Source organism: Sinocyclocheilus grahami, unplaced genomic scaffold (genome assembly GCF_001515645.1).
Source record: "Sinocyclocheilus grahami isolate Dianchi unplaced genomic scaffold, SAMN03320097.WGS_v1.1 scaffold454.1, whole genome shotgun sequence".
In the NCBI taxonomy this organism is placed as follows: domain Eukaryota; kingdom Metazoa; phylum Chordata; class Actinopteri; order Cypriniformes; family Cyprinidae; genus Sinocyclocheilus; species Sinocyclocheilus grahami.
In genome coordinates, this window is record NW_015505633.1 from 487,862 (window position 1) to 515,367 (window position 27,506).

General features: G+C 36.5%; 5 protein-coding genes across 11 annotated transcripts in view; 3 read left to right on the plus strand and 2 right to left on the minus strand.

The window, feature by feature from the left end:
- Window positions 1-766: 766 nt before the first annotated feature.
- On the plus strand, window positions 767-10,637 carry krt1-c5 (keratin, type 1, gene c5). 2 transcript variants are annotated; one of them, XM_016234540.1, is made up of 11 exons: window positions 767-827; window positions 2,050-2,239; window positions 2,569-3,007; window positions 3,136-3,218; window positions 3,344-3,500; window positions 5,555-5,719; window positions 5,843-5,968; window positions 7,464-7,681; window positions 7,816-7,841; window positions 9,335-9,446; window positions 9,728-10,637. In XM_016234540.1, the coding sequence occupies exons 3-11, from the start codon at window positions 2,612-2,614 to the stop codon at window positions 9,768-9,770; spliced, it is 1,326 nt and encodes a 441-aa protein (XP_016090026.1). In that variant the 5' UTR covers window positions 767-827; window positions 2,050-2,239; window positions 2,569-2,611; the 3' UTR covers window positions 9,771-10,637. The 2 variants fall into 2 exon arrangements, with proteins under 2 accessions (XP_016090026.1, XP_016090027.1); XM_016234541.1 differs by having other exon boundaries at window positions 2,572-3,007.
- A 1,948-nt stretch (window positions 10,638-12,585) lies between these two features.
- LOC107552622 (zinc finger and BTB domain-containing protein 26-like) lies at window positions 12,586-14,651 on the plus strand. The gene is made up of 2 exons (XM_016234542.1): window positions 12,586-12,654; window positions 12,982-14,651. The coding sequence occupies exon 2, from the start codon at window positions 12,988-12,990 to the stop codon at window positions 14,212-14,214; it is 1,227 nt and encodes a 408-aa protein (XP_016090028.1). The 5' UTR covers window positions 12,586-12,654; window positions 12,982-12,987; the 3' UTR covers window positions 14,215-14,651.
- Window positions 14,652-15,349: 698 nt separating this feature from the next.
- LOC107552635 (3-oxoacyl-[acyl-carrier-protein] reductase FabG) lies at window positions 15,350-19,887 on the minus strand. 2 transcript variants are annotated; one of them, XM_016234565.1, is made up of 11 exons: window positions 19,463-19,887; window positions 19,257-19,370; window positions 19,116-19,146; window positions 18,896-18,963; window positions 17,272-17,442; window positions 16,977-17,155; window positions 16,417-16,510; window positions 16,229-16,298; window positions 15,810-15,846; window positions 15,665-15,728; window positions 15,350-15,576 (listed from the first exon to the last, which is right to left on the minus strand). In XM_016234565.1, the coding sequence occupies exons 3-11, from the start codon at window positions 19,138-19,140 to the stop codon at window positions 15,418-15,420; spliced, it is 867 nt and encodes a 288-aa protein (XP_016090051.1). In that variant the 5' UTR covers window positions 19,141-19,146; window positions 19,257-19,370; window positions 19,463-19,887; the 3' UTR covers window positions 15,350-15,417. The 2 variants fall into 2 exon arrangements, with proteins under 2 accessions (XP_016090051.1, XP_016090052.1); XM_016234566.1 differs by lacking the exons at window positions 18,896-18,963; window positions 19,116-19,146; window positions 19,257-19,370; window positions 19,463-19,887 and adding an exon at window positions 17,617-17,940.
- A 650-nt stretch (window positions 19,888-20,537) lies between these two features.
- On the minus strand, window positions 20,538-26,167 carry LOC107552633 (volume-regulated anion channel subunit LRRC8A-like). Of its 4 annotated transcripts, XR_001604879.1 has the most exons (5): window positions 26,091-26,167; window positions 25,246-25,542; window positions 22,979-25,100; window positions 21,971-22,297; window positions 20,538-21,848 (listed from the first exon to the last, which is right to left on the minus strand). XR_001604879.1 is itself a non-coding variant. In XM_016234562.1 (4 exons), exons 3-4 carry the CDS (start codon window positions 25,091-25,093, stop codon window positions 22,022-22,024), a joined length of 2,391 nt encoding a protein of 796 aa, XP_016090048.1. In that variant the 5' UTR covers window positions 25,094-25,100; window positions 25,470-25,542; window positions 26,091-26,167; the 3' UTR covers window positions 20,538-22,021. The 4 variants fall into 4 exon arrangements, 3 of the variants coding, with proteins under 3 accessions (XP_016090048.1, XP_016090045.1, XP_016090046.1); XM_016234562.1 differs by having other exon boundaries at window positions 20,538-22,297; window positions 25,470-25,542; XM_016234559.1 differs by having other exon boundaries at window positions 20,538-22,297.
- The window catches only part of LOC107552634 (protein limb expression 1-like), a 31,167-nt gene continuing 29,766 nt past the window's right edge, over window positions 26,106-27,506 (plus strand). For both annotated transcript variants that reach the window (XM_016234563.1, XM_016234564.1), the window contains exon 1: window positions 26,106-26,169. The gene's annotated coding sequence lies outside the window, so the exon portion shown is untranslated. The remainder of the gene's footprint in view (window positions 26,170-27,506) is intronic.

Genomic DNA, 27,506 nt, shown 5'->3' on the forward strand with positions numbered 1-27,506 from the left:
ATACGAGATTTGAAAAGGGAGGAAAAAAAGTTTGGCAAAAGGTGGGATCGAACCCAGGTCAATCACATCAAGAAGTCAGTGACACATGCTTAGCCATCTGCGCCAATGGAGCTGATGTTCCACAGCCACTTTTAACTAAATCTAAATATAAACTCTGTATTTTTTATTCCACAGTGAGGGCAATTCATACAATACATTTAAACTGAGCTACTTTAGTACCATCTCCGAACTTTCTACCACCACTCTGCTGTTCTTCGACTGGTTCTTCCTGTATACGTTGATTGACAGATGTCTCGTCCAGTCAGCGGTGAGTAATCCCAAACCAATGGCACTGTCTCAAACTATACCTACCTCTTCCGGTTTGTCTGATTTGTCCTTGTGTTTTCTGACTTGTTAATTTGTTTTCGGATTTGTCATTGTGTTTTCTGACTTGTTATTTTGTTTTTGGATTTGTCGTTGTGTTTTCTGACTTGTTATAATGTTTTCTGAATTGTTGTTGTGCTTTCTGAATTGTTATTTTGTTCTTTAGACTTGCATTTGCGTTTGTAATTTGTTATTTTGTTTTCAGAATTGTGATTTGTTCTGCACTTCTCTGTCACCATAGCTTAGGCTATGTAGCTACCTCACAATGACGGAAAAAGAAACATAAAGAACAGTGATAATACCAGATAAGACGTTATAAAAATACGTTATTTCTTCACGCAGGTGAATGGATGAACGTGGCATCTGAAATGTTTGCAGTGCTCGGTGTGCGACGTGTCTTTGAGTCAACATAACAGCTGCTTCTTCAGAAATAAAGAGATTTTCTGTAGAACGGATTATAACAGGTAAAATGTTTATTGACAGCAAGATTTGCTGCATTTCTGAAGATTTTCATAATATGGCTATCTTGTACAGGGTCACCGCCAATGTGCACTCAGTTTGCATTAATGTAAAGAAATATACATAATTTTATAGTAAACAGAAAACTTTAAGTTAAAATGAAATATTAAAAAAATCAGCAAGAATAAAAAAAACATCTTCAATATTATTTACCCCAAACTTAAAAAGTTTGTTTTATGCACATGGCTGGCACAACATCAGCATGCAATTTCAGTTGTGCCCACATGATGGTGCTGACTCTGTTTACAATAGTGAGTGTTATTTATGATGGAGGGGTCGCCTTTATTTAGTCTATTATATGAAGGAGCCATGGTGGTACTTTGATTTATATCATGGTTCATGAATGTGGCTATCGACTAGTACCATGGTTTACATCAAACATATGCATCTTGTGCATTAAGGTTATTATATACGGTATTTGCGTACATCCCAAGGTATAATGTTCATAGTCATTAAACCTACAAGGATCATGAAAAGCTTAACTAAGTGAAAACACATTCATTCAATTCAAGGATTCATTCAGATTTTCTGTCACAGCGTGTGTTAACTAATGTAGGTGATTAGGTCAACTTCCTCCCCAAATAGAAACATTTCTCATAGGTTTTGCCTTGCTGTTCTCTCTCAGTCTCTTCATTGTTTGAGCCTCTTCTTGGCTCGTGAGGTTTTGGAGGACCGTCTCCGTGTGAAGCACGGTTCTCACGTTACAGGTCATTGTACCCTCACTGAATAGTGTCAGTGTACAGAAATGGACTGTTCCCCTTCTCTAAAGCAAATCAGGTTACACCAGATTCAGAAAAGTTATGGTTATTACAGTACACCCTGTCCCATAAGTCACTTCTATTATAATTTGTAATTGTCAGTACTGTTATTTATCTTAAACAGATTGCTCACCCAAAAATGACAATTCTGTCATCATTTACTCACCATCATGTCGTTTCAAACCTTTCTTATGTGGAATATAAAAGACAATATTTTGGGTCAAAATAACAATGAACGATCTTGAATTTCATTGTATAACCTTCCTAAAGTCGTATTATGTCTTTGAGCAAGTGTTTCATGAAATTAAAGTCAAGCATCACATAATTTGTTACTGAAAGTTTTCAAAAAACAAATGTGCAATGCAATCTGTGGATAGTGCCTTGGGAAAATGTCATTGTGTTTTATCAGTTTCAGTCAGGAAATATCCTTTCAGCTGTGGGGGGATGTGATTGGCTGGCTATAGACTTCCATAGTCAACAGCTCTTCAGGGGGAGTCCAAGCATAAATACTCTGACTCACCTGAACAAGAACAAATAAAAGCCACCAGTTCTTCTCCGGACAAAACCACACTCAGGTGCTGCATTTGGACACAATCCTTGTAAGTATTACATTTCTTATTCACAAAGTCTTTGTGGTTTGAAACTAAATTGCTAATTTTTTGATGCACCAAGACATGTCATTAAAATGCAGCATTTTTGTATTTGGTAACAGTATGCTATATTTAAGGAATTTAGGGTATTTTTTTTCTAAATCTAGTTATTCACTGCAGGGTAATATTAAATAGTAATACATAGCTCTTTAAATATGAAATATCTGTCTGCAAACAAAGGGTGGAAAAGAGAGTTATTGGTATTCTGGGGTTTTATGGTTTTCACATGGCAGAAGTGAACAAGCTGTATTCAGACTAACAAGCAATTTCTTTACCAGCAGTACACATACAGCACAGAAAGTCTCTGGTTCAGCGAGCACCATGACCTCCAGCTTCTCTGTGCACAGCCACTCTCTGGGACGGCAGACGTCTTTTTCCAGCATGTCTATGCGTGACAGTGGAGTTCGAGGACGCTCTAAAGTCCCAGTGTCCCTCTCCTCAGCCAGTACTCTGTCCCTGTCTCGTTCCACCTCTCTGGGAAATGGCTTAAACATCCTAAGCAACTTCTCGCTGAATGGTCTAGGAGTTGGTGCCAGTGAGAAGGAGACCATGCAAGGTCTAAACGACCGACTTGCCAGCTATCTGGAAAAGGTACGTTCTCTGGAGAAGTCCAACGCTGACCTGGAGCTGAAGATTAAACAGTTTATGAAGGAGCAAGCACCCAAGGGTCACGACATCGAGGGACTGATTGCTCAAGCACATGCCATTGGACAAGAGGTTTGATGATCTAGCTCTGTTTACTTCTTTGGTTTTAGTTGTTTCATAGACAAGAAAGCAGAAATAATGTTCAATGATGTCCTTGCATGAGATCCTTTATTAGTCTGCATCACACTTCTGCTCTTTAGGTGAGGAAAAAGACGTTGGAGAATGCTCGTATAATGCTGGAGATTGACAATGCCAAGCTTGCAGCAGATGACTTTAGGGTCAAGTGAGTTTTGCTCTTTTTGTTCCTTCCTATAATCCCTGAGAAAGATCCATCATGAAATATATTGTACTATTTTTGTACTAATCTCTAGGTTTTAATGGTTTATTATATTATTCATTCCTAAACAGATGGGAGGCAGAAGCTACTCTTTGCCAGTCAGTTGAGAGAGACTGTCATGCTCTGAGACGAGCAAAATCTGATCACGATCAGATCATCGCAACCCTTCGAGGAGACCTGGACAGTCTGAAAGAGGAGCTCTATTTCCTCCAGAAGAACCATGATGAGGTTAAACACAAAAACATAACATTAATATTATGAATATTAAATTATTAGGAAATAGTAGTCATTATTCAGCTTGATGCCATTAATATTCATAGGCAAAGTTTGCACATATATTTTTGCATAATTATATGCTGACTGTAATGCACAATATAGAAATATTAACAGCAACTAAAAAGTATTTACATGCACAGGTTTGGGAATGCTATATATAAATACATTCTAAATATTTGTAGTTACATTTTACTATTATGCATATATATATATATATATATGAGCTCATAACCCCACCCTACTCTAAACCTAACCACTTTTTCAACAATATAAAAAATGTAATAAGCAGATAAACATGGTCTCTGTGATTTTGCCAAGTAAGACATGTTCTTGGATCAACATCTTTTGTTGATCCAGGATCAACATTACTGTCCAAAAATATAGACTTAACCCAATCCCTACCCCTAAACCTAACCTTACCCATAATATATTCCTAAAAACAGGTAAACGATAGCTGATTAACAAGGGAGTAGAAGCTCCTAATCCTGATTGTAAGCCTAAAACTGACATTTCCTGAAAAGTTATCCCTCAATTCTGATTGGTTGATTGGAATGATGTTCCAGGATCAACAAGGATGTTGATCCTGGAACATGTTGTACTTGGTGAAATCACGTTCACCGATAAACATATAGTGAAAATTATTTTAATCAGACTATACTATTACATAGATATTTTTTGAGCAAGATCATGCCTTATTTCTCACAGAAGCCATTCAGAAATATATCAAGACTTTTAGTGCTGCAGATATAAACACACCCTTATCAAACTGTTTTCTTTACATTGATATATAGAGTAATCAGTGTGTAAAACACACACATTAACACACACACCCAGGTCTACAAACATATTGAGTAGGTGAAGAAGTGTTTGGTCAGACAGGTGTGGCTCCACTCAAATGTAGCATTTAACCCTAAACAACACATCACTTTACAATGAGCATCTGCAGAATGTTAAGAGCGCAAATAGGCAATTGTACAAAAAAATGATCAAAAATGTATGGAGATCATTGCATTATATAACAAAATATAGATTTTATGTGGCATTCGTTTTTAAAACAAGACACAGGTGAATAGGGTAAAACAATGTAGATATTATACTTCCCCAGTTGATTGAGTACATTAAGAATTGCACACATTTTTTGTATTACAAGGTTTCTGAAAGGTTATGTTTAAATATGCAAATGAGACATTATCTAATTAAATTTAATATATTTTTCATCACTTAATAAAGTAATATCAATTAGAAAATACTGTCAACAGCCAGAAAAAAAAATCATAATTTTGTTTTTAGGAATAAAATCAGGCAAATCATGTATGAACAAACCCCACTGTAAAAGCTGTTAGATTACAGATAAGAGAAAAAAACTGTACAGTTTGGTGTATGTAAATATTAAAGTCTAAATTTCTGGTTCATACATTAAGAATTGCACACATTTTTTGTATTACAAGGTTTCTGAAAGGTTATGTTTAAATATGCAAATGAGACATTATCTAATTAAATTTAATATATTTTTCATCACTTAATAAAGTAATATCAATTAGAAAATACTGTCAACAGCCAGAAAAAAAAATCATAATTTTGTTTTTAGGAATAAAATCAGGCAAATCATGTATGAACAAACCCCACTGTAAAAGCTGTTAGATTACAGATAAGAGAAAAAAACTGTACAGTTTGGTGTATGTAAATATTAAAGTCTAGATATTAAAGTATTAAAGTCTAAATTTCTGGTTCGGTGCAAGAGAAAAAAAAACTAATTTTGAGAAAATGGCTTTTGAAGATGTGTATTGTAATTGAAATCAACAGACGCACATATATAAAGTGCAATACAATAAAGACTAAAAAGTTTATTTTGGATTTTTCTTTCCACTAGTCTGAAAAAGGTTCTGAAAATGTTATAATTGGTTCATATTTCTAAGAAAATTAGTATAAATTGATATTTAAACTAGTGCTAAAATGTGCAAATACTCTCTGGTGAGATTCTAAATGACTCGTCTGTCACCATGAAGGAGAAGAACACACTGAAGGCCCGTCTAGCCAATGAGCAAGTGAACGTGGAGGTGGACGCAGCCCAGGGCCCAGACCTCGGAGCCATCATGGCAGAGCTAAGAGTGCAGTACGAGAGCATCGCACGCAAGAATAAAGAGGATGCTGAGATGTGGTATCTGAAGAAGGTCAGTGTACAATCCAACACAGACTCCACACCTGAATCAGCTATTATAGACTGATGATTTCACTGCAAACACAGGTGTGTTTAAACGAATATGTGTTCTGTGTGGTGTGTGTATATGTGACAGCTGGAGACAGTGCAGTCGGAGGTGAAAGAGAGTAACGAGGCTCTGCGATGTTCTCAGAGTGAACTCAGTGAAAGACGACGCTTCCTGCAGTCATTAGAGGTGGAACTGGACAGTCTGCGCAAACAGGTGATTGAACGTTTATCCTAAAATTGCTGCAGTTTGTCTGTGAAATGTCCACTACAGTTGGTAAAAGCATGACTTTTACTCCTGTTGAGACAAATTAATTGTGACTGAAGTAACCAGTTAATATAGATGCAAGTGTATGCTTCAGAACACTGGAACATTGTGGATTGTTGCATCCCATAAGGTCCAGGAAAGTCTCCCAATTTTTGTCTTTTCTTTGTTTTCCCGGACTTTTCCAGTTGTTTAGATGGTCATGAACATGCTGCAAAGTAGACTTTTATAATAATAATAAAAAATATTTTCACTGCAGTGGACATCAGAACAGATTAAGTCAAATAAACAAATATTATCAAAAGGACAAATCTTTCACAAACATCTGTCAGAAACATAACTCGGCATATATGTTGAAATTCTACTGTATTTTCATGTATGACAGGGGATTTGAAAACGTCATGATGCCAAGGAGCCCCAAATATAATGATCCTCATGTTCATATTTTATTGTTTATATTTGAATGTTTTTACTGATGAAAAAATATTTTTGTTGATGATATTTATGTTGAATAAATGAAATAATTGACTTGACTTCATAATTGATAAACCAAATTATTAAAATGTTATCTGGAAAATATTTATTTAATATATTTATTTATTAGGCTGACAGTGTATCTTTTTCTGTGTTGCACCCCAGTTTGAAAATGATACATCTCGTATGTTCTTCTGTTGCAACCAGACTTTAAACCCCTGGAAAAAGGGAAAACAGTCTCTTTTTGAGAGGTTTATATACAAGATAATAACAAAGATTCCAGACAAATTGCTTACTTGCTTTTCTGTTAAGGAGAAAGTTCCTTTTCCAAATTTCCTGTAGAGTGGGCAAGACTGAATTGCTTGAAGTCAAGAGGCAATGGAGAAAACACATCTTCTCAACAGTGAATTGCTCATGCTATATTACTCGTCTGTAAATCTGTTTGGATAAACATTCTTCAAACAGTCAAAACCTCTATCCTGTGGTTAAAGGTCAATGAATATGTCAGTGAGCTGTGTGAGGCATCATATTCTTGCAGTGTTTTTTCTTTTTACCTTTTTTTGACTTTGGATATTTGTTGACAAACTATGGGCTAAATTATTGCAGATCTAATTAAAAAGCAGAGAACGTGTCAAGGTTACCTTTTCAGCACAGGAAACCACAGTCTCCTCCATCTGCTGTTCATCCTCATGCAAACAACAACCATATGTTTACTCCCATATAAAAAAATCACTCTGGAATACATGTGATGACAGTCTAAAAACACGTTGCATCCTCATGGCCTGGACAGGTGATAAAGAGCTTTCAGCAGGTTGTTCAGCTAGTAGTTCACACATACTGGTTATAGATCAGACATTATACAAGGAAGTTCATTCTTGATGGTGCTCATCTCTAATAATGGGTTTAAACTAATCATACTCCAGTCTTACATACTGTATTTTGAACTCATTGAAAATGTTATGGCTCACCTCAGGTTGGTGTTCTGGAGGGGAACCTCGGAGAGACGAATCAGAAGTACACTCTTGAGATCGAGCATCTTCAGGGCTCGCTCACACAGCTGGAGGATGAACTCTCACAGCTGCGCCTGGACATGCAACGAATCAAAACCGATTACGAGCAGTTACTGCATATCAAACAGAATCTGGAGCTGGAGATCGCCACCTACCGAAGGCTGCTGGAGGGAGAGGAAGTGTAAGAACCCAGAGAGCTTTCTCGAAGCTGAAATATGCTGTTTTCTTTTGACACAGTTCCTTAAGTACACCCAGATAAAGGAAGCGTTTCTGATATATGCAATCAGTTGTGACTATTTCCTTTTTGTGTTTCAGGATAAAAGAGACACCCTCTTCTAAAAGTAAGTCTGTTCTGAATGGATAGTTCTAAGACTATAAAACTAAAGAAGTATTCCGGGTTTTTTTGGGAAAATATACAAATACTGTATAATGTTGATACTAATAGGGAAGAATGGGGTTTATTTGAATGAAATGCTTGAGCAGTGTTTTTGTATTTTGATTTCAAACATCTAGTACAAAATCCTCTTAAAACTGGAATATTTTGTTATTGAAACTATTATAAAACTAAAATCACAATATAATATTTTTTGTCACAGCTTTTAAATAAGCAAACACAATAAAACAACACTGACATACATTCAGAAAAGTGTCACCATGCAATATGTAACAAAGTAAGATTTGAACTTAAAACGTCCAGTTGAGGCAAGTTTTTCCATGTGTCATATGTTTTAATACAATAACTTAATTTTTACTAATAACTTTTGTTGACCAAAACAATGGTTTGATATATTGTATATTTACAGTTTGTAATTTTATATATATATATATACAGTGGGTACGGAAAGTATTCAGACCCCCTTAAATTTTTCACTCTTTGTTATATTGCAGCCATTTGCTAAAATCATTTAAGTTAATTTTTTTCCTCATTAATGTACACACAGCACCCCATATTGACAGAAAAACACAGAATTGTTGACATTTTTGCAGATTTATTAAAAAAGAAAAACTGAAATATCACATGGTCCTAAGTATTCAGACCCTTTGCTCAGTATTTAATAAAAGCACCCTTTTGATCTAATACAGCCATGAGTCTTTTTGGGAAAGATGCAACAAGTTTTTCACACCTGGATTTGGGGATCCTCTGCCATTCCTCCTTGCAGATCCTCTCCAGTTCTGTCAGGTTGGATGGTAAACATTGGTGGACAGCCATTTTTAGGTCTCTCCAGAGATGCTCAATTGGGTTTGAGTCAGGGCTCTGGCTGGGCCATTCAAGAACAGTCACAGAGTTGTTGTGAAGCCACTCCTTCGTTATTTTAGCTGTGTGCTTAGGGTCATTGTCTTGTTGGAAGGTAAACCTTCGGCCCAGTCTGAGGTCCTGAGCACTCTGGAGAAGGTTTTCGTCCAGGATATCCCTGTACTTGGCCGTACATGCACATGTATTTGTTTAAATTTATGACACTGTTTTATGGTTGGTTTCCATTGTGACTAGTTTGCTCTCTGCTAATCTGAACTTGACGTATTTTTCCTGGGTGATAATGGTGGAAATGTTTAAAACATTTTAAGGTTTGCATTATTTTCAAAAATAAAGCCACCTGAGAAATGTTCACTGGAGTAAAAAGAGCTACAACTAGCCCTACAACAGTATCATTAAGTTTACTTATATTGTAGTTGCCAACAACTCTTTGACAGTGTAACTCGGCACAATAAATTAGTTATAGTGAAGTGATCTCCTAAAAAGAGCATTTGAGCACCTGCAGTAACATGTATACATTTAAAACACTGAACTTGCACACATTCTCTTTGAGAAATAGCATTTTTTCCCTGCCTTTTGTAGAAGAACCTGAAGTGAGAACCAGGAAGATTGTGAAGGTGGTCACCCAGACCATGGTAAATGGAAAGGTGGTGGATGAATCCAGTGAAGTTGAACAGATTGAAGAACGAAAAAAGTGAGTCTGGCTCACAAGTGACACCTGTATTCTTGTGCTTTATCAGTGGGTACACTTATCACAAGACTATTCTCAGTGATCTGTTCATCATTTCGCTACACATTGAATAAACATGTCAGATATTACAAAGTAGTGACGTGTCAGCGGTCTTGATTTTTTTCTACCAGCTCTTTTTCATAATTTATAGGATTATAAGACTTTACATCTTCACATTCTCTCATAATTATTTGAATGTCTTGCATGTCTTTTCACTGATATTATATCTTCTTCACTTTCTTTAGGTCTGATTCTGTAAGGCGAGTCGCAATAGAGCGGGTCATTTAAGAGTAGCACAGACCAAAAGTCACACAGTGAAACTAAATACATACGATACTAGCTGATTTCCTGAATAAAGTAGGCCTACTAGTTTTAGGGACGGTGGTAGAAAAATGATATGTAGCTGTGGATGGGGATTTGAACCTGTCTGGTCACAGTGTGAGAAACCGAGCCAAAGGACGAAATCAAGACAGCCTCACTTTGAGAACGATGACCGAAAAAGCCCTGACACCAAACCTCTGTAGTGTCAGATGTCTTGCTTTTGTGAGGCTTTCTGGGTGAAACAACTACTACAGTCCCAGCCCATCACGGTCCTTGTAAACAAGAGCCTTTACTTTGGTTTGCTCTGATAGATTCCACTATTATTGCCAGGTATAAAATTATTTAAGCACTTAAACAGACTTTCAGTAAATTCTAGCAATCTTACACAGGTCAGATTTATATATCTGTTACTTGAAAATCAGAATTTATTTTTCATTCTCAGTGCTGAATGAAACACTATACTACATCCAAAATACTGAATGAAATGTCTGAATTCATAATTTTTATATGTAGAATTTTATCTACTAACCATATCTATAGACAATTAGCTCATATAATGAAAATGTGACACGTTTTCGTTTGGATGAGAGCTCCAAAAACCACATTCAATTATGCAGTTTTCAATATGGGGCATTCAAAATTCACTTTTTTTTGTCATTGTCTTTTTGATGATTATGGATGTGGAGTGCACATCTGACAAATAAAGGTGTAGAGTCCCAGCTCAGCTTTAACACCCTGTGTATTATCCCATCTAAACCATTGTGCGGATGAGTAAACATACTGATACATACAATGAAGCATTTACAATAAACTTTATACTGATTGGCCACAGACTCTTGTTTGGTTTCTGTTATCCATAATAAGTTACTTATGAAACATCAGTTGATTTTTTCTGCCTTACCATTGTTTGTGAACCACAATCATTATTATTGTAACAAATGTCATTACAAGCTGCTGCCTATTGGGCTATATTACTGACAATAAAAGTGATATGGTGTCTACCACTGCCTTTGGCAAATGAAGAGGGTTTCTGTCTTCAGCTGCTACAGTGTATTCAATATCGTGATCCTTCCATTCAGTAGAAATCTCTCAAAACTATTTGTTTTTACATGTCAAAAGCCCCATAACAACAATCTCAAATACTGCTGCACTGTAAATGTATAATTTACTTAACAGACGATTATCAGTATAACTTAAAAATAAAATTGCATTACTTGCTTCCTTTGTACAACACTTCCTCCTTGTGGCAAGACGTACGCAAAGTGGTTTGAATCATAATCAATCTTTATTACAGACTCAAGGTCCAAAGAAAAAAAGACAATAGGACAACCCACAGCATCTACCACACACAATAAAATACAACAATACCAATGTCTCCACAGCTTTGACTGAAACCGTGTAGTACTAACCCTTATATTTGATAGACCCACAATAATCTCATTTTTTGAAGCATTTAGCCGGCAGATAAATCTATACATAAGATTTCGTAACAGTGCTTTAAAAGTGATTACTCTTGCACTCACAAACATTTCACTTGCACTATGCCATCTAGGTCTCTTTAATAAAATTCTCATTGCATCATTATAAGCTACTTGCAGCTTCTGTAAACTAGATGTTCTATAGCTGAACCACAGATGAGCAGTATAAAGTGTTGTACAATATGCTTCACCTCATCTGAACAGAAACTAAACTTATGTAAAAGTATATTCGCCTGCATATACATCATACAGCGTTGCCTTTCAATATCCTCATCGTCTGTCATGCGTTCAGTGATGAAATGTCCAAGGTATTTTACTTTAGCACACACAGTGAGACTCCTATTAGACAACTTGAAAACTGGAAATTGTATACTTTTATCCTGATGTTTTGTTTAAGAGCATCATCTTTATCATCATCGTTATGTACTTTTTTCATATTCACGTGGGTTCCACAAAAAACAGCAAGAATAGAAACGTGCACGTTGACAGCCTTAGTTGCACTCTAGAAATAATAATAATTTACATTTATTATTATTATATATATATATATATATAACATATTATTTACATATATTACATATATTAAAATCGCACAATTATTATTGTTATTATTATTATTAATGTTATTATTATCTGGAGAGCAATTATGGCTTTCAGGGATTCATATAACTTGCGACAGTCAACATTTCCATTCTTGCAGGGTTTTTATTTTTATTCATTTATTTTGGAATATTACAAATTCTAATAATAATAATAATAATAATTGTAATATACTATTTTACTATTGTAATATACAAGTGGTTTCCACAAAGACAGCATGAATGGAAAAGTGAATAGTCATAAAAGTCATAAGTAATATGAAACCTTGAACGCCTTCTCTAAAGATCAAGAAATACAACAACAAATGCTACTACTACTACTAAAGCAATAGTACATTTCAATTTCAGTGTAAAATATCCAAGTGGCTTCCACAAAAAACATAAATAAATAAATAAAACTGTTAACTGTACTGAAACATTAAAAGTCTAAATAAAAATGATAATCATACTATATACAACAACAATAAAATGTACTATTGCAATATTAAATGGTTCCAAAAAAACTGCATATGCTGGATGACCTTTTTTATTGTACGGTCTAACTGTGAATAAATCTTTCTTTCTGCCGTTAAGAATAGACTTTATACAGACGACACGAAGGGTTTTCACAATTAGCCACCTGTAATTGTGTCCTGCCCCTTTAAATTTCGCCGACCAATCAGGAAAGTGGGCACATCCTTTTCCGTCTCAAGCCACACACTAAACACACAGGCGCTGTATGCTCATCCCAGGACAACAAAACACCCAGACAGAAAATAAAGCAAATTGCTGCAGGTATTCATATTTTAAATAAACTCTTATATTCACCTCATTCCTGTGACGGTGTGTCTTTTTCTCCATTCTTTACAGTCGTCCATCCAGTGTTTCTGGTTTAGCTCTGTACACTTTCCAGGCCTGTACTTGACACCATCGTGCACACTTAAAACATTTGTGCTATCAGAAAATATAGACCAGCATCTACATCTAAATATCATTATAATTATGTGCCTTTTAAACCTTTTAGCTAAACACGTGTGTTTGGAAACTATAGCCAATTACAGATAGGCATATATGACATGGTTATACTAAGTTGAAATCTGTTATGTTGTGTGTATTTAATAGTGCACCATGGCTCAGGACGGGGTGATACTGCAGTTCAACTTTCCCACATTCGGGGACTCCATGCTTCAAAAGATGGATGTTCTTCGTCGAGACAGACGTTTCTGTGATGTTGTGGTCCACATCAATGACTTGGAAGTGCCTGGACACAAAGTGGTCTTTGCCGCTGGCTCCCCTTTCCTTAGAGACCAGTTTGTCCTTCAGGACTCACATGAAGTACAGATATCTACACAGCAGGATGCAGAAGTTGGACAGAAGCTTCTTCTGTCCTGCTACACTGGGACACTGGAGTTTCCAGAGCTGGAATTAGTACACTATTTAACAGTTGCTAGTTTCCTCCAGATGGGTCACATTGTAGAGCAGTGCACCGAAGCTCTGAATAAATTCATAAAACCACATGAGGTCAAAGACGAGCGTGCATCATCCCGACAGCCATCGGACTTCAACGCACAGCGTGGCCAACCAGCTGTGGAGACGGTATGTGATGAAGAGGATGAGGTGGACAATGATGGCGAAGATGACATTGATGATGATGATGTTGTGATCATACAGCCCAAGTCTCCGCCTGTGTTTAGAAACTCTCAGAGCAACAGCAGAGGAGAGGAAAGTCCCATTAGCATCGTTAAGGTAGAGTCAATAGATGAGCGAATGCCTGATAACTTCCAGCGTCGCTCAAGTCGCTCGCCAACACTGCGCTCACCAGAGCCACAGCACTCCCTGATAAACTCCACAGTGGAAACCCGACCTGCAGAAATCGCCATCAACCCAGCAGCTGAATATTCGCTGTCCCCACCTGGACCCAGTGGCTCCGGGAAAGGGAATCTTTGGGGATGCTCAAGGAATGCCGATAAGGGTATGCAGTGGTACCACCAGTGCCCTAAATGTGCTCGCGTGTTCCGTCAGCTGGAGAACTACGCCAACCATCTGAAGATGCACAAGCTGTTTATGTGCCTCCTGTGTGGAAAAACATTTACCCAGAAAGGAAACCTACACCGGCACATGCGTGTCCACGCTGGCATCAAACCCTTCCAGTGTAAGATATGTGGAAAGACTTTTACTCAGAAGTGTTCGCTGCTAGACCACCTGAACCTTCACAGTGGGGACAAACCACACCGATGTAATTACTGCGACATGGTGTTTGCACATAAACCAGTTCTCCGTAAACACCTGAAGCAGATCCATGGAAAAAACAGTTTTGATAATGCCAATGAAGGCAGTTTGATTGAAGGACTATAAATTCATATTAACGTCTAAATAAATTATATTAATATACATGATGTAGACACAATTTGTCTTGAAGTCACAATTCTGTATAAAAGTGGTTCTCAACCAGGAGGTCAGGGTGCACTAGGGGGCCCCAGTAAAGGCCCGTTCACTGCAAGGACGATAATTATAAAAATAATGATAAAAGATATAGTTTAAAAAATCATTCTCAATGTAAAGAAATAAGTCCACACCTCTACCATAACAATAACAGCACATTGGAACAATATTGTCGGAATCACTTTTTTTTTTTTTTTTTACAATTAAAAACATTGACAGCCAATCAGAATCCAATCAGTTTTAAAGAGCCATGTAAAGCAGTCGATGACAGAACTGCAGCACGTGTTTATAATAAACATTACATTATTGTACACTGATGTGGACACATATAGTTATCGGTCTTGGTGTGAATGGGCTTTAGGTGTCAAAATATTTTTAATGTAGTTGTATTAAGTTTATCTTAATTAAAATTTTACAAAACACAAAAATAATAATTTACAACATGAAACTAACTCATTACGTTTTTAAGTTTATTTTTAAAGACCAGAGGTACATAATTTATAGATACATAAATTCTTGACAAGAGTGGATTGGAGTTAAAAAAGGTTGAGAACCACTGCTGTAAATTAATACACTAAATTACAAGAACTAAATGAAGTGTCCGCTGATTGGTAGATAAATGTTCAGTCAAAGTCAGGTTTAATGTCATTTTCTTTTTTTTCATATTGCAGTTCAAGGGAGATGTATTAAGTTGATTTTGAATGCTGCTGTGGCATCATTTGGCTGTCATATCTTTTGTAAAGATTAAAATATATTGTTAAAGTATATCTGATCAGACCATATTTCAGTTTTGAATGCTAATGTATAACTTCCAGCTGTATTTGAACACTATTGCGCAACTCTTGGTCTGTAATAAATGTTTCCATGTTTCCATCTGTGTAAACATGCCAGAATTTGGAGAAAATTGCTGACTCACTAATAAATAATTGCAGATACTGCATGAAATGTGCACTTCTTTCTGTTAATGTTCATTATGCTATGAAAAAATAAAAGATCACATCAAATCAACATGCTAATACATTAAGGATTTCAACATTCAGATCGATTCCAACTTTGTTTATTTCTTTGCTTTTATGACACACAACTATGACAGAGCTGTATCATGGCGGCAAAGCATTACCGTGGACACATAGCATGTCGACCTCCGTCCACTGGAAGATTGACACCTGTTATAAATGTTGCTGCATCAGATGCCAGGAAGGCGATAGCATGAGCTACTTCCTCTACTTCACCTGGTCTGCCAAGAGCATGAGTCACCTTGCACTTCTCAAGGAACTGGAGCAAAGCACAAAACACATGGCGTGTTATTTAGAAGCATGCATTAGAGTCAAATTAGATAAAGCATTTGGTCTTAACTCATCACCTGAGCATACTGGTCCTCATCAAGTCCTGCACGCTTGTGAACCTCTGTTATAATGACTCCTGGGCTGTTAAGACAAAGCATTTGTATTACCTCAGTGTAACAATTCTATGGCCCGTAAAATGTAAAACAGCAGAATGAAACTTACCAAACTGAGTTGACACGTACTTGCTTTGATGCCAACTCTACAATTAAGATGAGATGAGAAAACACTTGTTTGTAGAATAGTAATACCCAAGCCCTTTGCATCAACTAGTAGAGGAGACCGGGGCTAGTTGTCACACTTTTTACTTGGGTGTATTTTTCAGGGCAAGTTTATTATTGAAAGTCAATTTCTGTAAATGGACATAAAATTAGCTAAAAAATCTATTCATCATTTCAGCCATTAATGCTCTAAGAGAATGCTGTCACACTTTATATAAACAGCCTAGAAACAGTTCAAAACAAATGAAACGGCAAAAAAGTAAAAGGAAACATGCCAAACTTTTGACTTAAGACAAATAGCTCGTAATAGTCTCCTGTAAATATTATTCTAGATATCATAGAGATATTATAGAGATACCTTACCAAGAGCAACACAGCGTGTGAACTGGTCGATGGCTGATTTGGACATGCAGTAGGCAAGTACACCAGGAAACTATAATGGACAGAAAATGTTTAAGACGATCAATCAGGGCCTACAAGAATAAAACAATGAGCAATTATTTTATATTTATATATTTCATGGTTCATTTGGTACTGATGTATAAACTCACTGATCGTTGCCCATTCACACTGGACACATTCACAATTGAGCCTTTCGTGTTGATGAGATGAGGCACACAGAGATGAGTGAGATGATATACTGATCTGAAAGGGAAGAAAACATGTCAAATGTTGTTTACCTGTCCTTATAAAGTCAAATACCCACATCTTTCAACTATTATCTATTGCACCCAGCGGGGTGCAAGGGCGTGCTATAGGATCCATGAAAAAGTTTAGGGGAAAAAAATAATGATAAGGAAATTAAAATTAGATCAAAATAATAAATGAGTAGATAATTAATACATTTAACAGTTCAGTACTACAATAAGTAGGAAAAATATAATAATGTAACTTTTTAAAAATATTATTATATGAACCGTATATATATATATAATATTTCATATTTATAGATAATTATCAAGAAACTACATAAATGTTTACATTTTAAGTTGTGGGATGGGAGTACCTCATAGCAGGATGATCATATGTGGGGGTCTGCAGCATCTAAATGATTGAAAACCCCTGATTTATTGAATCCAGTGCACATTCCCGAAGTTAAATAATATTTTACCTGACATTGACAGACATGACCTTGTCATACTGGGCCATGTCTGTTGTCTCTATACTGCCCATGGCGAGGATTCCTGCACTGTTGATGAGGACATCCAGCTTCCCAAAGTGAGCGATGACCTCTTCCACTGTCCTCTTCACAGTGTCCTCATCTGTTAAGTCTCCTGGCACTAATAAGGGCTAAACACGTTGGACAGGAGCCATAGGGAGATGAGCATTTATATGTGAATCATTAAAGCCTATTAGCATCATTGAGACGGTATTTAACAGTCTGAAGAGATTCCAGTGAGTTTTACTTTAACTGCCCCACAAGCTTCGCACTCTTCGGCGACTTTGGTGAGGTTGTCCACATCGCGTCCATTAAGCGCCAGCTGTGCGCCCAGCCTGGAGAACAGCACCGCTGCGCCCGCTCCTATCCCTGAACTCGCGCCGGTGATCAGCGCCACTTTGCCCTTTAAAGAGCCGACCTAAAACGCCAAATCATCATGTTTAAAATCAAAGTTTAGCGTGAAATTCAAACGCAAACAGTATATCGATGCGATTGAGGTTTATGTGCACTCAGGCATTTTGAAATTCTGGGAGTGTAAAAGCGGGGCTCAACCACCACAATTCACTATTATAGATCAGTGGGCTCAACCTACTTTGAACGCATCTGGAGTTGCCATTTCGAGTCATAGGATATTCACAGCTCTCGAGTGACCCGGCTTTTATTTTTCCTTTCGCTCACGTGCAACAGAACCCGTTAGTTACGTCACTGTGTATGTACAATAAGAGCAATAAGGCAACTTACAAAACATCACAAGGGTTCAGTCCGTTACTTTAGCTCTAAATTAAGTCTGTAAAATATGAATCGCATTGTACAGTTTTCTCGTGCCAGGGTATATCTGTATTTTTATTATCAGACCTATTGTTGCGGATTTCATTAAAAGTGACTTTGATAGTGTTTATCTAAATATCCGGGTCACTAGCGTCACAACGATTTCAAAATTGTAGTCCTAATTTTTGCCTTTCAAAATCATAGTTCATACAAAGACAATGACAAATTATATAGAAACCACTGGTAACACTTTACAATAAGGTTCATTAGTTAACTACATTAGTTAACATGAACTAATAATGAACTGCACTTATACAGCGTTTGTTAATCTTTGATAATGTTAATTTCAACATTTACTAATACATTATTAAAATCTTGTTAACATTAGTTAATGCACTGTGAACTAACATGAACATCTGTATTTTTATTAACTAACGTTAGCGTAGATTAGTAAATACAGTAACAAATGTATTGCTCATGGTTAGTTCATGTTAGTTAATATATTAACTAATGTTTAACTAATGAACCTTATTGTAAAGTGTTACCAAACCACTTAGGAAAACAAGGAGAAATTCTATCAATTCAGTGAAAATATTCAAGTACAATGGCTTATTTTTTTATTAAAATACCATACATTTAAAACCCAATGTAAAAGATTATAGGAAAAACAGAGGCAAGTCAGTGTGCACAAATTTATGAAACAGCATGAAACTGAAAAAAAGTCAAAATAAATACATAAATAAAACACACTAGCAAAAGATCATAAACAAAAAAAAACATACTTTCCAAAAACAGTGTACTTCATGTCCAGGTGAGGCTGTTTTGCATATGTGAAGTAGAACTGTGATGCATTTGTGTCTGGTCCATTATTGGCCATGGCCACCACACCACATTGTGCTACATAAGACAGACATTAAAAGGGAGATTAAGTTAGATCAGACTAAAAAGATGTTTAAATTGCATTGTAAGTCAGTCTGGTCCAGACATGATTAACCACAGTGCCGGATACTGTGGATGTTTGCTCAGACTAGATGATTATTGAGAGGTCCCCCCCACACACACAAACCACTTAAACATTAAATTACTTTAATAGCAATACATACTTTCAGATGGTCACTGAATTCATCTTCAAACTTTCTTCCCCAAATACTGGTCCCTCCTTTGCCTGTACCTGCGGGAGAAACAATTTAAATAATTCAACCAAATAAACCTTGACCGAAAATGGTAAAAAAAACCAAAAACTTCATTCACTCATTTTACAAGCTTAAAAACTAAAGCTGAGACTTGGGTTAGAGGTAAGAAAAGAAATCCATTATCAGTTACCTGCTGGGTCTCCAGTCTGGACCATAAAGCCCTTTATGTTTCAATGAAAAACACATCCATTGTAAAACCCACTAGCGCACAGTGCAATACAATTCTGAGGGGGAAAAAAGAGAATTAACATATAGAAAAAAATGATATCACCTATTCAAGATAGGTGTCTGTGTGTTGGAAACAGGTGTCTTCACAGCTTTTCGGGGCCTTCTCCCAAAACAACTCTATTTTGATATCACCAAGGTCTGTGTGCAGTGTGACAGCCTGCGAGATAAGTGAGATAATGAGTTCAGCTCATTAATAAAGTAGAATTACATAATCATTGAAATAATTATTAATATAAGATCAATAATTACCTATTTAGAATGCAAATAATTATTTCATACTGCTCAAAGACTAATACAGAATAGCAAATGTTTTTCTAACTGTTATTTGGCCAGAGTAGTCCACCACAAATACTAACATAAAACAGATAAAACGTTAAACTAATGTACTCTATACAATACAGTATATAACCCAAACTAAAAAGGTAAAAAAATGTGTTCTCGCAAAGGTCAGCATTCATAGGGAATTAAAGAGCAATCTTACCATCTTCTAAAACATACTACAGTTCAGTGTTTCACTGAATAATGTCAGACGCAACTGAATGACGATAAAACATTGGTTCCCATTTAGCTTTTAAAAATGGCCTTTTCTCAATCTGTGCATAAATCAGAGCAGTTTTAACAACAGTAACGATAATTATAATAATGCCTAGTAAATATTTTAAGTAACCCGTTACTACTGTAGTGTTTACAACAGCATATAAAGCGGACAAACTAAAATCCAGTTATTCTTTATAAAAATAACGTATTCATTATAAAAATATTCGACAATTACTAAACTACTTCCAGTGGTTTTGATTTATTCACTCTGTATGGCTTGATACATTTTGTAGCATATACTTAATTTCTATTTTACATTTACTTTGCAAAACAAACAAACAAAAAAGGAAACAATAGTACAATAATACAAATAATCAAGTCGTCAACCATAAATATATCAAATGGTTACAAACATGTGAACACTGGAAACATTGTAATATTAGTTAAAAAATAACACTGACATTAAAAAAGTCTGACAAGCTTTAGATGTACAAAGTTGAATGGCACTTACCTGAGTAACTTCTGAAATTCTATTAGCTTAGTTTCCAATGTGTGTGTATATATATATATATATATATATATATATATATATATATATATATATATATATATATATATATATATACATACATACAAACAAGAAACAAACACACACTCTCTTTACCCACTCTCTACAAAGTTGAATGGCACTTACCTGAGTAACTTCTGAAATTCTATTAGCTTAGTTTCCAATGTGTGTGTATATATATATATATATATATATATATATATATATACATACATACATACAAGGACGAATCAAACAAACAAGCTTTCTTCTAAAAATCCTTCACTGTTTCATACATGCAAGCTATGTTCAATAACCGATCAACAGTAACAAGTTTGTTATCAACAAATTGAATATGGCTATTACAATGGTGAGATAAAATAGCTGTTAATCCTACACAAAGCAAACAAGTAACATGAAGTATTAACCTGCATCACACTCTCAAAGTTATAATTTAACCAATGTCAAAACTGCATTGCACACACACATAACACTTTACTAAATGTCTGATTGCCTTCTTAGTGGTGCACTGTCACGAGAACAACATGACATGAGTGTAACTGGAACAGAAAACATTTAGTGCAAAGTCGAGGGTACTGGTCTACTTCCCTGTGAATGTTTACATGTCTGTCAACTGAATACAATGGATAATCTACCTTTACAGAGGGTGAACTGTTCATTAGAAATTATTCATTGATAATTCATTAAGGCATTTCAAAGTGAGCAGACAGGTGAAAACAAGGTGCTGCATTTGTAAGGTGTAATGTAAACAAGGCTTTTTCTGACTTCTTTTGAAAGTAATAATGATAATACAGTAATAATACTAATATGCATTTATACAAAATAAATACATGTAGATAGGGATACAGACAGCACTATCTATATTTTGTAAAAGTACTTAGCCTTCGTTTTTGCATCAACTAAATAAATACTGCAAACATGCACACATCAAAAATGATTTGTGCAATCATAAATACTCAGAAAACACGCATTATTATACTGCCGATAAAGACAAGGATTTTAAGATGACTGTAGACTGTAAAAGTGAATGAATATTGAATTATGCATCTTTCTAAATCTTTAAAAAGGAAAATAATTCATGCAACAGATGACTTGCATGATCACTATGTTAAAAAGACTGTACAGCATAATATTGTGCTGGGTAACATTTAGGGATTATATAAACAAACGTCATTTATTCACATATTAATGAGGAGCAATTTGAACAGCTCTGCCCAACAATTTCAAATAAACAAGTGGTATTTTAGCAGTAAACTGTAAAAACGGTAAACCCTAATTGGGTTGAATTTGAAGTCTTCAACCATACAGATACATGGGTTTAAGAAGAGGCAATAGTATAGAATAGGAGAGTGATTTCACAGACACTTACACAGTAACACTGGTATAAAATGTAGTCCTAATGTTTATCATAAAATACAATAACTAAATAGTGTTGTGTATATTAAGGCAAAAATGAACAGCACCTTAATCCTGATGTAAAATTTGATCTGCTCACTCTTCAGTGTCTATCAACAGAAATGCCATGGCTGTCTGTTATAATAAAACACGACATGCCATAATGTGAAATACTTTTGTCTTTCAGGAAACATTTGAATGAACCCTGAAATATTTAACAAACATGTATCATTTTCTATTATCTGGATTTAACTCACGCCGTTTAAAATCTTCACATAGGCAAGTGCTCTCAGGTTCATGCATCTGCTTCAAGAAGCCTCTTTGTCAGTTCTCAACAGCTGCTCTTTGACCTCTGAAGGTAAAGTATTGAAAATATTGTCCTCTACAATTAGAGCGCTCCTCTTCAGCAATCTGCACTCCCCAAGTTCTACAGGAAGGCCTTCCAGCCTGTTTCCCCTCAGCTCCAGCTGTGTCAGACTGGTGAGCTCCCCAAACCGTGATGGTAGGGACTGTAGGCAGTTGTTTCCGAGGTTCAGTGTTTGCAATTTCTTACACTGAAACAACTCCGGGGGGAGTGCCTCAATCTATGAGGAACAATAAAAGCAGAGAGTGGACAGAGATCAGAAAACCAAGTTGAGTGAAAGTACAATCAACATTACTCACATTAATTTAACGGGATTTACAAAGAATGTACTACCTGCATCTCATCATAAGAGCAGTAGCACTTTTTCTTGAACCAGTTGTATTATTTATTATCTATTGCTAACTAGTAAAATAATAAAAATAAATTGATTATCATGCATGAAAGAGTAAACAACAACAAAATCTGCATCAGTGGCAATTACAACTAAAACAACAGCTATAAAAAAATAATTATTGCTAATTTAAATTAAATTAGAAACTAAGCTAAAATATTTTCATGACTCCAAAATAAAAATATGTCCACAAATTAATATGATTTTTTGTTTTGATACATGGTATGGTGTAATTAAAACGGCATTATATATGAAAATACTAAATACAATTTGAACGCTGAGAAATTCAACACGGTTAAACATTGATGATACCAGGTAGAGAACGAACATTGGCAGCCCTAAATATAAAATAATCAAATAGTAATAATAATAACAGCCCCAAAGTACCAAAACTAGACAATTAAAAAAAATAAAAATAAATAAAATAATCAAACAAAAAATTTAAAAGCAAAACAGAAATAAAAAATACAATTAAAACTCAAAACTACATTCATCCTGAACCTGACTTACCCTATTGGCAGTTACAGCAAGGGACTGAAGGTTCTGTAGAGTTCCTATTTCTGATGGGATGTCAGTCAGATTGTTATGGCTCAGATCAAGGAACCTCAGCTTCCGGCAGAAGAAGAGCTGATGTGGTATCTTCTCAATCTTATTGCGGTTCAAATAGAGGCGCTCCAGGTTGACCAAATTACCTAACTGAATAGGTATGTATGCAATCTGATTATACCACAACTTTAGACAAACAAGTCGATGAAGATGCTGAAAACTAATGATCTCCTCAATGGTTTTCAGGTTGTTGTCCTTAAGATCGATCTCCTGCAAATTGTGCAGGCTGAAGATGGAATGAGGAATGCGCTCCAGATCACAGCGGACAAGCTCCAGCTCGGATAGGTTCACCATCTTCTTTAAGCTGTTGAGCACCATCAACTTGGTGCCTTCGTTGTTGATGGACAACTTCTGGAGGTGCATTCCAACATCCGTGACCACCTGAGGCAGCTTTGTAAGGTTACTTTTCAGTCTCAAAACCTTCAGTCGCTTCAGCTCTCGCAAACCGTCGATGACGATGTAGCGATTGTTGTCAGCACTAAGGTTCCCAGTAAGGTGCAACTCGCTTAAGTTCTTCAAGCTGTAGATCCACAGAGGAATCTCCTTTATGTCAGTGAACTTGATGTGCAATGATTTCAGGTGCTCTCTCAGAAACGCAAGAGCTGGAGCTTCTATTTTGGCTGGTGTGTGGTACAGCCACATCTCTCTGAGGTTAGTAAGCTGGGCAATGATTGGTGGGATGGTGACATCAGGGATGAGCTCAAGCTTCAGGACTTCCAACTCCACCAAGTCAAAGACCGTGTCTGGAATCCCACTGAGCATGAACAGGTGGAGCTCCAGCTTCTCTAGGGAGTTTTTGGTGATCCTCTGCCGAAGCTTTTCCAAAGTCCATTCGTTGTTGAGGTTCAGCTGGCGAAGTTTGTTCTCGCTCACCTCCGAAAGGAACACCGCAAACCGCTTGGAATACAGGGGGTCGTACTGGTCAATCATATGCAGCATGAAGGCGAAGTCGTTTTTCACATCTGGGATGTCGCTGTAGCTGCTCTCCTCTCGGATGGACTCAAACGAGTACTTCTTGAGAGAGCGTCGTAGCATCCAGCTGAGGGTGTACACACAGATCATCCCGTACACGATAACTAGACTAATGTAGAAGCAGGCTAAGATCTTGAAGAGAGTGGCCAAGGGATGGGCACAGTTGTACATGCGATAACCAGTGAGACTCTCGATGTCCACGTTGCAGTCGACGTTGAACTGAATATTGTGGACATAGTAGCCGGTGTAGCAGATAATAAGAATAAACTTAACAACTTTGATGATAGTCTGTCGGATGTAGAGTCGGTAAACTATATCGCCTTCTTCAACGTGAGTCCGAAACTTCTTCACCTTCTCAAACAATGCCTTCGCTTGTTCACCTTCCTTTTTGTCCAGGACACCAGTCTCAGAGTGGTCCACGATTCCTTGCTCTATACGAGATCTGGTCGTCGACAGCATGGGAACACTCGCCTCAACATCTTCACTCACATACGAAGCCTTCTTATCGAAGGAGCCGTTCATTTTCACCAGAGCTTTGGGGTCGCTCTCCTCCACGACGGTTTCAGACAGAGCTCTTGTGGTCCAAGGCGAGTCAAAACATTTCAGTAGGATAGACACAAAATGTTCCAGTTTAGAGCTTGTCCAAGGGAACTTGAACCAGAAGTTGCTGCAAGCCAGAAAGATGAGCGTATGCAGCAGCACCAAATATGGGAAATACTTAGCGAACCAGTGAAGCTTGTTTTCATAGCACACAGCATCGACATAGTTGTACTGGTGGCGATCGAGATCGTACTGGATTCCTTGAGGCTCAAGGGTCAAGGGCACAGAAAATGTGGCATTGAAATACTTTCTACAGGTCTTGTTAACTACCCACTTGCAGGGCAGGCAGATCATCTTGTCCTGCGTGACCTGAAGCGTGCCCCCGAATACTGCGATCATCAGCATTACCACCGATAAATAGTCTGTGAACACGTCCCACCATGGCTTTAAGATGCGATACGTAGGTTGCGTATCCACAAAGTAGCGCAGCTCAGTTATGGGAATCATGATTTACCTGAAATTAAATTATTGGCATGGTCATTAAACATCTATGCATTTAAATCTGGCCTTGAATGTCAATGCAGATATTTAAAACTGTCCCACTACTGCAAACTAACTCTATATCATCTCCCAACATAAACATCTGAAACATATTTTACCAAAGTCAAGGACGGCTGTCTTCTCCAGCTGTAGCTGCTACACAAGACGACTCCGCCAAAAGAACACTCTGGCGTTCTTGTCATCTATTAATAGCCATTTCCGATAATAACACTGAAGAATTGTCTCCTCTGGCTATGGAGAGTCCTTGACCCCAGAGTTCAAATCCTGTTTGTCTAAGGCAGGGCAGTGTGTCTGAAGCAGTGTCTCCTAAGTTGGATCTTACCTAATACTCCACATGTCCAATCAGGAACTGGCACTCATCACAGTCCTTTTTGTCAGGATGGGACGCAGATATCCTGTCGTGATAAAACAGCATACAACACAATGTCTAATATGTGCACTCTGCGTATTCTGGGAGCCATTTCTAAGCAGTTTCAATCTTAGTTTCTCCCTGAGGGAAAAGGAACAGGTTGAACACTTATTTCCTTTCTATTCACTTTAAATAGTGTGGTTAAATTAGTCACATAACTGACTTGTGCTTATAAGACTAGCTAGCACATCCTAATAACATTATAGTAGACTATATATTTTAAAGAAGATGATGAGATGATGATGAGACTACTAAGAGACCAGACAACTGGATTAAACCAGTTCATTTCTGGATCCTCTCAGCTTAATATAGCGAGTCTCCAACAGATTACCGTCAATATATTATTTATGCACGGAAACAATAATAAACAAACAGGCACCGTACTGTATAATCATAAGGAGACTCGTCGCTCAGCACCTGAATGACTGCATGTGTTATTATTAGTTTGCTGCTTGTCTTTGTATAAAGGGCAGAGTGTCTTTGTTTTACTCGTCGAGAGAAACTGTTCGGCGTTTGACAGGATCATGGACTCACCCAGCTGTGTGCTGCCACCTCTGCTCCATGTGTTTGCTGCCGGACCGGACCGGACCGGTGAGCTCGGATTGCCAGAGAGGTAAGTGGGCGAACCAAGACAAACAGCGCAAATTGCAATCTCAGTTGCAGGGATCAAATGTATTTTTCATAATCAGTTTATTACACTAGAGGGCACTGCGAACTGAGTTTTGGATTTTGCCCTCAGCTTCATTGTACGTCTCATTACCGCCACTCACTGGACTGGAGCGGGAATCACAACCTGAATGCTCAGAACTGTTTTGCTGTTTTTCTAAGGACTTTAATGGTTAATGTATCATATGTATTATTATTTAGGTGTGTATGGCTCTGAAATAACAGTTACAAATAACTATGTTACACATATCTGTCTTTTGTATGAAAGTGGATAAAAACGTTTCTCGTTTTATGTTTCCTTACATGAATAATTTCAGAATGTTTATTTGGCAGATTCCTATTATATTGTTATTTTGTAGTATGGTTAATTTCCATGATAAAGAATCTGACATTATTTTAATATTTATTAGTATGAAATGAGCATGACGTATGAAATATTAGTTCAAAATGCAACATATGCCTTCAAAACCAATTCTAAAACGGAATTAAGCTTACTATTATGTTCACTTCAGAAAATCTTATCCAATAATAAAAAAAGACTATGAGGACATCTCATATTATTGTTTATTATTATTATTATTACTTTAATTTTCCTTCTAATGAATGAATGAATAATTTTTTTAATTAATAAATTATTTATTTATTTATTAGCTGTTCAGGAATCATACAGTACATATGCATCTCAGTGCAGTAAAGCTGCATATGGACAGGAAGGTGGTCTGTTTGGGATTGTGTGTGTGAAAAAGACATAATCATTGTCTAAACTAATTATTGCAATCAGCTAATATTTTATTCACAAGCTTTAACAAATATTCAAATGGTAACATAAATTTTGTCATTTGCCTAATCAACTAATCAACAACAGGCTATAGTATGATCATATTTAATAAATTGTAAACTAAATGGTTAAAAAAACAAATTAGCATCAAGAAGGACTATGACAGCTCTTAAACTTCCAGCTTATGCTTTTATGCAAGCAATTATTTATAATTTTTTTGTTACATTCACTGATCTCTCTCTCTCTCTCTCTGTATTTATAATAGATAATAGGTTGCATTCCATATGTATATATTGCACTATAACTTTGGCAATAACAGGCCAGACCTGCCACATACCTGTGTGTTCTTTATGAACAGTTTTTCTGTGGGTAGAGGCTCCCTTTCACACTGATCCAGTGTCTTCTTTCCAACCTCAATTCAATACATCACAAGTGACACCACAATGTGTTCTCAGATCAGCAGTAAACAGAGCATCTCACCAAAACCTTCATCAAAAGTAAGTGCC